This window comes from Physeter macrocephalus, chromosome 4, assembly GCF_002837175.3.
Source record: "Physeter macrocephalus isolate SW-GA chromosome 4, ASM283717v5, whole genome shotgun sequence".
In the NCBI taxonomy this organism is placed as follows: Eukaryota; Metazoa; Chordata; class Mammalia; order Artiodactyla; family Physeteridae; genus Physeter; species Physeter macrocephalus.
The window spans coordinates 94,823,634-94,834,471 of record NC_041217.1 but is presented as its reverse complement, the minus strand read 5'-3'; the positions used below and the strand labels follow the sequence as shown (position 1 = coordinate 94,834,471).

General features: G+C 37.4%; 1 protein-coding gene across 3 annotated transcripts in view; it reads left to right on the top strand.

Moving 5' to 3' along the window:
* Window positions 1–8,764, top strand: part of SLC30A7 (solute carrier family 30 member 7) — a 76,141-nt gene extending 67,377 nt beyond the window's left edge. For all 3 annotated transcript variants that reach the window (XR_448270.4, XM_007115160.4, XM_007115159.4), the window contains one exon: window positions 7,906–8,764. Coding sequence is in view for 2 of the 3 variants with exons in the window: in XM_007115160.4 (XP_007115222.2) it covers window positions 7,906–7,953 (48 nt within the window). In the remaining variant the exon portion in view is untranslated. The remainder of the gene's footprint in view (window positions 1–7,905) is intronic.
* Window positions 8,765–10,838: the final 2,074 nt, after the last annotated feature.

Sequence of the window (10,838 nt, the reverse complement as noted above, 5' to 3'; positions counted from 1 at the left end):
GGGAGACGAAAGAGGGAGGAGATATGGGGATATATGTATACGTATAGCTGATTCACTTTGTTATACAGCAGAAACTAACACAACATTGTAAAGCAATTATACTCCAATAAAAATGTTAAAAAAAACACAAAATCTGTGCTTAAAAACTGACCCAGCCCTCCTGATGTGATGCAGTGGGAAGTACACAGCATGACCTGTGTGGCACTCTTGCCAGAAGTGGTTAATGTGAATCCCGTCACTAATAAACAACCAGACAGACCCACCTTGTGGACTGTTACCCTGGATTCTTAAAAAGTGTCAGTGTCATGAAAGGAAAAAAAGGAACGATGGGGGATTCTTCTAGATTAGAGGAGACTTCACAATTAAATGCAATGTGTGGTGCTTGATTGGATCTTGGACTAGGGAGAAACAGCCACAAAGGAAACTATTGGGTAATTAGAATATGGACTACACAATAGCTCATATAATTGTGTAGGTGTTAAACTTCTTGGGTATGATAATGGTATTGTGGTTGTAGAAGAATGCTCATATTCTTAGGAGATACATGCTGAAGGCTTTAGTGGCAAAGTATCAGGATGTCTAACTAATTTTCAAATGTTTCAGCAAAAGTAAAAAGGATTATAAATAAATACATATAGAGAGAAATAAGGCAAATGTGGCAAAATGTTTGCGATTGGTTTATACAGGTGATGGGTAGATATGCATTTATTGTGCTATTCTTTTGACTTTAAGCCTTTTCAAAATAAAAAGTTAAAAAATGCAAGTTTGGTGGCTCTTCATTGCCACCAGGATAAAGGCCAAACTTTCTAGCATGACACAATTAACTTTTCAAGCCTCTCTCCTACTATTATTCATTGCCATGTACTTCATACGCCAGCCCCACCAGACTATTATCTGTGTGAGACAAAAATCCTACTCGAATGTAAAGGTCCAATTCAATTGTTATTTCTCTCTGAAGCCTTAAAGACCCTTCTAAGCATCATATAGATAGAGAAAGAGAGAGGGACAGACTGACAGTTTAAATTCAGGACCTTAGCATAAATTAAACAATCTCTCTTCTCTAATAGAGATGTATGGTTATGTTCCTTTGAAATAATTAATGAAATAATCTTATAATGTAGGCAACAGCCAGACTTCCTCTACTACAAAACTATATGCTGGTACCACTTATTTACTCTAGACATTTAAGAACTGTCTTTTCATAACAGACATTATAAGAAGTCTGTACCACCATGAGTTTCATAATGCAGCATGCGAAACCTTCACAATATGTCTGAATCCTTCTCACACCTCCTCCCTTTTTCAGAGGCAAAAAGGAGAACATGACTAGCAACAACCTTGCTTTTCACTGCCATTTCTAGATCATTATTCTCTCCTTCAGTCTCGATTTTCTCCTAGTTATACCATGTCCTTCCACCCTCACAGTCTGAGCTTCTGTCCACCTCTAGGATACCTCATACTGTCCTAAGACTTTGGCACTTAAGTCACTTAATTTTCCCTCTGAGAAGGAATGCAATTTATAGGTTTAGAAATGCGCGAGCAGCTGTGTCTGTGCTTAGAACTGCTGAAGTTGTAATTGAAGTAGGTGGAGGGAGGTTCTTCTGGTAACCTTAGAAATCTTGGCTTTTAAAATGGCTGAAGTTGAAAGTTTACTCAGCTTCTTCTTTGGTTTTAGAAACTGTATTTGGGTTTTGAAAATTTTAAGCTCTAAAACATATTTTAAGCCTTTTTATCAGCTAAGGTCAAGCCCACTTGATTTCATTCCTTGCAGAGACTAGGGACTCTCTTAGGTTTGCAGTGAAAATGGTTCAACTCATTTTTCCCAGCAGGCAGAGGGAAGTCATCTTAGGATTTTCATTCCATACATTTAATGATTGTAAAGTTGTTTTGTGATAGTTGTTTTGGTTCTGATGTATGCAAAACAAGTTTTTTATTAATTTATTTTCCTTTTCTGCTTATGCCCTAGTTATGCATATTCATTATGCTATGAGTATATCCAAGGCCTTGCAGTAACATTTGCAATTCATGAAATGAAATTTAAAATTTTTTACGTTTTTTAAAAATTTTAAATTATATCTTAATCATAGATTCTACTTATCAAAAGTAATAAAACTCAAATTGCTCCATTTTTAAGAAAAAAATTACACTAATCCTTTAAGTACATTTCTTGTAGAAAGACTTGAAATACTGGTGGCCTTAGTTCCAAAAGACCAAAAGAAGGATTTTCTCAATGCTTTGTGGTTCTATGACATTTTAATGTATTTTTCTTATAGCTGATCTTAAATTGGAATTAAAATTTTTTTTTTGGTTAAAAAGTTGTTCTTGTTAAAATTTATATGGGGTTAGCTTTGAAAAGGTTAACGTAAGTTTGAGAATTATAACATTTTGTTTTGTTTATAAAACTATAAGCTTTGCGACTGTTTTGGAACTGTACATTAAGCATGTCTTTTTATTCTCATGTTCCATAGTTATCACTTAATCATGAATGGCTAAGGTAGTTGGCTTGCTATCACGAATATAGAGCAATACTAGTGAATTGGTAGAAGTCTCTTCAGTACTTTGATTCCTTTGGGATTATTAGATAAGTAATAATCCAGCCGGGGCTTCCCTGGTGGCGCAGTGGTTGCGCGTCCGCCTGCCGATGCAGGGGAACCGGGTTCGCGCCCCGGTCTGGGAGGATCCCACATGCCGCGGAGCGGCTGGGCCCGTGAGCCATGGCCGCTGAGCCTGCGCGTCCGGAGCCTGTGCTCCGCAACGGGAGAGGCCACAGCAGAGGGAGGCCCGCATACCACAAAAAAAAAAAAAAAAAAAAAAAATCCAGTTTTTAAACTACAGGGTTTTTTGTTGACATAGAAAAAGTCCCTCTCCTTTCCACAGCGTGCACTAACTTTTTAAAAATGATTTATCATTTGGGAACAGATGAAATAGAAAACTTATTATTTATGTTTAGTAGATGAACAGGAAGTGGATGTGGGATACTGGATGAGGAAGGCAATTTATCATTTATGTTTCTTGTTTTAAACTGGCTGATACCATCTGTTAATTTTTTTAATACACTTTAGTTAGAAATAAAGTTTGAAGAAAAATCTAGAATATGCTTGGGTTCATTACCCTCCTCAGTTCCACAAAGCAGAAAAGACAATCAAGGCTAATGCATATTATTTACTCCTTGATAGAAATTGTACCTTGATATCTTCCATCTTCTCTTCTGCCTGTTTCTGTTATACCTATTAAGTCCTAAACCCCTAGCTTCCTGCTTCAGCTTTCTGTGCTCTATTTTCTAGCCTCAAAATAGAAGTTAACACTGATCGCCAGGAAGGAACCAAAAAGCCTCCTCACTAACCCAGATGAGAGTTCCCCAAGATTCAGGACCTCCCACCTCCACCGCTGTCCTGCGTGCATGATCCCTTCCTGTCTCTGACAGTAGGGAGTAGAAGAAGCTATCTGTGCCTTTCCGGGTGGCTAGCTAGTTTTCCACCCTTCCTGCTTGTAGGGGGTTTTAATCTTTTAGAATTATTGATTGTTTTTAATTAATCCACAGGGGTTAAGTGTTCATTGGTTGATGATGGTGGAAATAATAGCAGCAGCAGCTAGCCTTATTAAGAGCCCGCCACATGCCAGGCACTGCGATAGGCACCTAACGTATTAATCTACCTGCAGCACAGGTGGGGTATTATCCCCAGTTTACAGAAAAAGGAACCCAGACCCAAGTTATTGTTCATGACTTGTAATTTCATCATATTAAGTCACTATTTCACGAATTCTGAGATGATTCAGTTTTCACATGTAAGAGTAAGGCAGTTTTTCAAGAATTCATTTTTAAGGGATAAAGACTAATATTCTACATTGAGTCAAAAATTAAAGTAGAAAGTTTCTGCAGTTTTTGAGAATTGGTAGAGAAATACAAACAACCCAGTACTTTTCTTTAGCCATATTCTTATTTATTTTTCTAAATTTTTACTGCTGATTTGTCTTCCTTTCTACAGCAATGAGTATTTATAGAGAGTATTCTAAGTCTATGATTTCAGGTTAACACTTATTTTCTTAGAAGCATGGATGTTAAAAATAACTGTCTTTCCAACTTAAAATAGTTTTAACTGAATTATGGTTTATACATGATTCTCAGGATATAAGACACAACAAGTATTCTATGGTTTTCACTTTTTTTGAGGACAACCCTCAGCCGGCCTTAGTGTCATCCCAGTGGTAGGTAGAATATTTAATGGAACTGAGCACTGTTTTGATCTGCTGGAGTATTTGTCATGTCTTTGTCGTGTGGATAAACTGTATAGAAAACCTAGTTTGGGGCTTCCCTGGTGGCGCAGTGGTTGAGAGTCCGCCTGCCGATGCGGGGGACGCGGGTTCGCGCCCCGGTCCGGGGAGATCCCACATGCCGCGGAGCGGCTGGGCCCGTGAGCCATGGCCGCTGAGCCTGCGCGTCCGGAGCCTGTGCTCCGCAACGGGAGAGGCCACGACAGTGAGAGGCCCGCGTACTGCCAAAAAAAAGAAAACCTAGTTTGCATTCAGGAAGTAGGTGACTTCCTAAAGGAGTCTTTGGAAATTCCACTTTTTCTCTCTACGTTGAAGGAAATTGAGAAAGGAAAATGGGAAGCTGGAAGACTTAAAGGTGTTCCCATCCAGCCAGATGGATGAAACAAAATGACTTTTTCTGTTAGACTGGGCTTTTGTGTAAAGCAGTAGGCCCTCTGGGGAAAGATACCAGCTTGAGTAATTAACTTGTGATTATGCAAAGATCAATTTACCTAGCCTCTTTGTTTTTCCTCTTTCTTTTTTATTGCCTTGGGCTACCTCATTTCTTATTACCATCTTCACTGTATATAGTGGGGGGGCTGTTAGGAAAGTGGCAGAGATAATAATGGGAGCCCAACTTACCTTGTCCATTTTTCTTTCATTAACAATTTTGTTAAAGAGAAAAGAAATTAAGCCAGTTTATTTGGGCAATAGTTGTTTTCTCCTAAGGTTAGATACACAAGAATTTTGCAGAAGGGCTCCTAAGTATAGTTATTACGGGGCCCATCTGGGTTGAGTAAATCAAATATAATCAATCATAATAATTTATTTTTTATAGCATGTAAGAATCCTTTCTTGTATATTCACATATGATCCTTACAGTAGTGCCTGATATGTAGCAAGGATTTATTAAATGTTTGTCAAATATTGGATGACGATATAACAGTTTTGTGAGATAAGTAGGATTGGTATTTATCAACACTTTTAAAATTAGGAAAACTGAGATTCTGTTTCAGTTTTTAGTTTAAAATCATACAGATGTTAAGTTCTGTCTTTTTTCTGCCACAAAACTCTTTGAGTGCATGCAATTCAATGTATTTTCAGAGAACGTTAACTTTACCACAGCAAGGATTTTTCTTTTCTTTCTTTTTCTTTTTTTTTTAATGAGGCAAAAATGCTAGCATGTTTTCTGTGCTGGAAAGCTACTGGGGTCTTTTCCAGCTTTTTATTCCACTAGAGCAGCTCCTGACTCCTTAGACATTCATTAGTGCTGGGCAGAGCCCTCCGACTGGAATGCTAGAAAAAAAGCCATGCTAGAAAGTAATGCTTTCAGGAGCCCAGAAATTCCTGGGAGAAGGTAGCGTTATTATTTTATCCCCCACTCCGGCTTTTCTTTCTCTTAGAAGTTCCACTTTACTCTTCATTCTATGTTGCTGACAAGAAAGTGCTTATTGTAACTGATTGTATGCTTTAATCTTTAAAAATTGTTTTTTTATTTGAAAGAAGGAAATTAATAGAATTTCAGTTCATCCAACAGGTATTTATTGATCATTTACTGTGTGCTTGGCACTACTTGAGGTTCTGAGAGTCAGCAGCAAAAGACAGACACAGTCCTTTTATCTCGGACATTATCATTGGAGAGTGACAATCAACAGCATCACAGCAAATAAGTTTTATGATATATTAGAAAGTGATAAGCGTTATAGATAGGGAGAGCAGGGTAGGGAGACTGGGGGTGCTGAGGCATTTACCATCTCTTGCACCAAGCTTTGTTTTTGTTTTTTGTTCTTTTGATAGATAATAGAGATAGATAGAGAATATCTATCTCATCATCTCATCTGACATACTATATTTACTTGCTTGTTTATCATCTCCCCTCCTTCCTAGTTCCCAACAGCTTATAAACTCCATGAGGGCAAGGGTATTTTTTACCTATTTTGTTGGCTGTTGCATTCCCGGGGGACAGAAGAGTGTCTGGATTCCAACAGATGCACAAAATGTATTTGTTGGATGAATGAATTGAATTCATTTTTTAATAGGGTGGTCGGGATAAGCCTCACTGACATCTGAGTAGAGATATGACAGGAAAGGGAGTATGTCATGTGGCAATCTCGAGGAACTTTGTTCCAGGCAGAGGGCCCAGTGTGGCTGGAACAGAGTCAACAGAGGGAGAGAAGTAAGAGATGAGATCAGAGAGGTAATAGGGGCCAGATCATGGGAAAGCTTTGAAAGGCCATTGTAGGACTCTGGGCTAAGGACTGAGGAAGGTAAGCTGTTGTAGGGTTTGAGTGATGGAGTGACAGCACTATAGTTGCTCTGCTGGAAACAGACCAAAGGAGGGCAAAGGTAAAAGAGTGAAAACGAGATCAGAGGCAGTTACAAAATGTAGGGAAGAGATGATAGTGACTTGGGCCAGGGGATAGCAATGGAGGTGATGTAAAGTGATCGGATTCTGTATTTGCGTTATTTTGAAGGTAAGGCAAACAGGTTTTGCTAATGGGTTGGGTATGAGAGAAAGAAAGGTCTTTAAGTTGCAGCATTGAGGAAGGAATTGAGCCCGAGAAGATATAGGATCAACAGTTTTGAGGGGAGGAAATAGGGATCAATTTGGCTGTGTTTCGATGCTTGTCAGACATCCAAGTAGAACTGTCAGGTAGATGGTAGGTAGGTTCCAGTCTACAAAAGGTGTGAGCATGTAGACGGTACTGAAAGTCTGGATACTGGGTGAGACCATCTAGGGGACAAGTGTCAAAAAAGAAGGTATCTGAGGACTAAGCCTTTGGGTATTTGCGTGTTTAGTATTCAGAGACAGGAGGAAGAACCCGCAAAGGAGACTGAGAAAGATTGATAAGTGAGGTAAAAGGGCAACCAGCAAGTATTCTCTGGAAGCCAAGAGCAGGAAAAGTGTTTCAGTAGGAGGAAGTGATCGTCCGTGTCCTTGCTGCTAGATTCATTACTAAGATGAAGACTGAGAATTGAGCACTGGTCTAAGCGATTTAGAGGTGACCTTGACAGTTTTGGGAAGTGGTTGGCAGCAAAAGTTTGGTTGAAATGAGTTCAAGAGAGAAGAGAGTAAAGGAATTATAGACAGCAAATATAGAAAAATTGATAAAACAGGAGAGATGGGGGCAATTTTGAGAACAGTGTCCTTGAATAGCAATTTTATATCCAAAATTGAAAAGAGGAGTTGGAGTGTAAAGTAATTCAATAACCAGTAGATGGTTATGCTTATTTCAGTGTTTAAAATCATTTATCATAGGAAGATTTAGACTGGATAGATTTATGATTTTAGTAGCCAACTAGTCAAGCACTGTGGTGTTTTCTAGCAGAATAATGGTAGCTGGGTAACCTCATTTTTCCAAAATTCACTTGGGCAGGGCATGTAATTAGTAGCATAGCTTTCTTTTGTAGGGCTAAATGGAGAATCTTTTTTGCAACTTATTAACATACTTGTTTCTAAAATAAAATTATTGGCACTTTATGATGAAAAATGGAGAATTCTTTCCCAAAGACAGAAAAGAAAAATAATTCTTCCCTTTTTCAAAAAAAAAAAAAAAAAAAAAAAGAAATTTTTTTTCCTACTACTTTTCTGAAATGTATAGTCTATTATCGGTTTGTTTGATTTTCTAATTTTTTTTTTTTTTAACTTTTCAGGCCGGAGTGAGACAGCTTTATGTACAGATTGACTTTGCTGCCATATAAATGAATGAAAAGAAATTATGCTTTTGGGGGGACCTAATTTTTTCTGGTACTGTACAATCCTGATCATGGTACCTAGCTTTTTAAAAAGAGAAATCATCACTACAACTCCCCAGTACCAAGTAGACCAGGTAGAGTCAGCCGATTGTGCTCCGCCAGGAGTTTACAACTAAGGGATCAGAATTAAGAGGATCTCTCCTGGACTTTTGGTCTTCTGTGCTTCTTCCCTCCAAACCGTTTTGATTTCTGAGGTTTCTAGTTTTGTTCCAGGGTATTGCTTTCTGTTTGTTTGTTTCCTTTATTTTTTCATTTCAAATGCCCTCACTCCCACCCCTCATCCTAGCCAGTAAGAAATTCAGACAGTGGGCCTCTAATCATCTGGAATGTCTTCACTGAAGCTGCTGGAAACCACTGCTTTCATTCCCAGAAAACCAGTGTTATTTTTTAAAAAAAAAAGAAAAAGAAAAATGGAAATCTGCTTTATATGTAATGTCACAATTGTTGACGTTCTTCAGTATAATCACGTTTGTAAAATTGTTTGTACCTTGCAAACTTATGAACCAAACCATATTGGGTTTTCAAAGTGCCTTTGTATCAGAAAATGTATTTGCCAGCATAGAAATGTACCATCAAAGGTCATGCATGTGGTTTTTTTTTAAATGGGTATTCTGTATTCTGTACAAAATAAGACTCTTGTTAGTAATGTATACAGATGTCTTTTTGTGTACTTGCAGCATAGGTTTAGATATATAAAAATCTGCCTTTTATTGCTTTATCCCATCAAAAAATAAAAGGTATTATTTTGCTTTTTAAATCAAATTCAGTTATTACATTAAATTATTTTGTGTACTGTGTTTTCAAAACTTTGCAAATGCTTCTGTTATACAGACGGGTGTTTTGACTTACTTAAAACATCTGCTAAATTCCAAATTTCTATAAAAGCTACTGTGTCTGTGATGAACTTTCGTATATCTCTCCTTGCTGTTTTTATAGATTCTATTAATGAAAGGAAAAGGCATGTAGAGTGAAGGCAGAAATGGTTGTGACAATGTTATTTTGCTTTTTCATTCTTCAAATGCCAAGTCATACATTTACCTGTGCAAGTGTTACACAAGTACAGTTGCTTTCAGGACTCCTAAAGCAGCATTTTATTGACTTTGAAGTATTGAAGGTACGGAGTAAATGTGGTAACATAGAACTCTTCCTAACACAGGTATCTTGGAAGTTAATAAATAAGTTGATTTCTAGGCTCTTGTGTGTTTGAAAAATAAAATTGCAATTTGAGATAAGTGCTTGAATGTTCTACTTAAATATTCTCTGTGTTTTATGAAGAAATTGTTCTGGATAGACATTTTCCCATTGTACTTCATTTTATCACAATGTATATTCCCTTTTAACTGAAAGGGAAAAATTAAAATTGTTGGGGGGAAAACCCTGTGGGATGGAAATGAATGTTTAGAATGTAGATCAGTAATAAGCACTTTTTCACTGATGTGGCAGAAATCACTGTTGATTTTGTCTAAGTTTCAATGTATCTGTTTACCTATTTCTGACCTACAATTTATGAAATACACTGTGTTAGGAAAACTGTAGACTGCTTTCTTCATGCTTTTCTAAACCGCTGCAGATTGCCATGAACTGTTGATAGTCCCCCTTTTGCAGATTAAGTAGTATTTTCAAAACATTTTTACTTAACTGCCAGGCAGTTCTAAAGCTAAGAATTCCTGCAATAGAATGCATTTAACTGAAACAATTGTTAAGATGTTTCAGGAGGGAAATATAAAAGGAAATGTCCTGATAATGGTACTGCTTTTTCATTATAAGTAGTCACTTGGAAGTTTGCATCCACTACCAATCCTGATAGAAGCCTGCGATATTCTATAGGTTTTGACATATTGTGGAAAATGACAGATCTAGGTGAAGGCGGGGATTTTAGATGTGTGCCTTTAAAAACTAATTATGTGAAATTGTACTGATATTTCACATACAGAGATAATATTTGCACTGGCCTGTAAAATTTACAGTGCACATTGAAGATCCAATTCTGCCTTTCACTGAGGCCTCCATTCCAAGTGAAGTTTCTTGTCAAAATATGCAATCACTTTATTTAACTACGCTCTCAATACACAAGTGCATGAGTATGGTTTTTTTCTTTGATAAGGAATAGAGTATATATATAGGACATTTGACTGAGACGAAACTCTTAGTTTTGCACCTGTTCCAAGAGATCTCCAGTTCATATCATTTAGCAGGTTGGCATTAACATTTATGCTTTAATGAAATGTTCTTAAACCTGTGTGTGCAGCAGGACAAAAAGGAATTTTTTTCTCCCTCTTAGGAAATACTTTGTCTTCTCAATGTTCTTGGCACAGATGTATTGCTAAAGTAGATAATTTCACTGAGAAATACTCCTTGATTATTCTTATAAATTTAGGATGTCCCTATTGTTGGCCTAATTCTTGGGGGGGAAAAATCTGAGTATAACTTTGCTAATATTTTAAAAACCAAATATTCTCTGGAGAAAAAATTTGTATTGCTCAGGGAATGTTTACATTGCCAAGTAAACTTCCCCAAAGAAAAATAGACCTATACTAGTTTTGTGTTTTTAAATCTAGATTATATTGATCGAGATGAAGGGCTTAACCTATGTACGGCTCCCTTATTTTGCTTACTCCTTGTGCACTTTGTGAAGGACAGTATCTAGTTTATCTGTAGCTCAGTGTTCCTCACACATCCCCACGGCATCTTCTGAAGAGGCATAAGGAAGTGGTAACAGATGTTACTGGCATTTCCCATGTACCTGGAATGCTCCAGCGTTCTTCAAAGCCTATTGGTAAACACCAATAACCAAAATACTGTGACTTTTGTGCACCTTTGTAAAGTAGCCA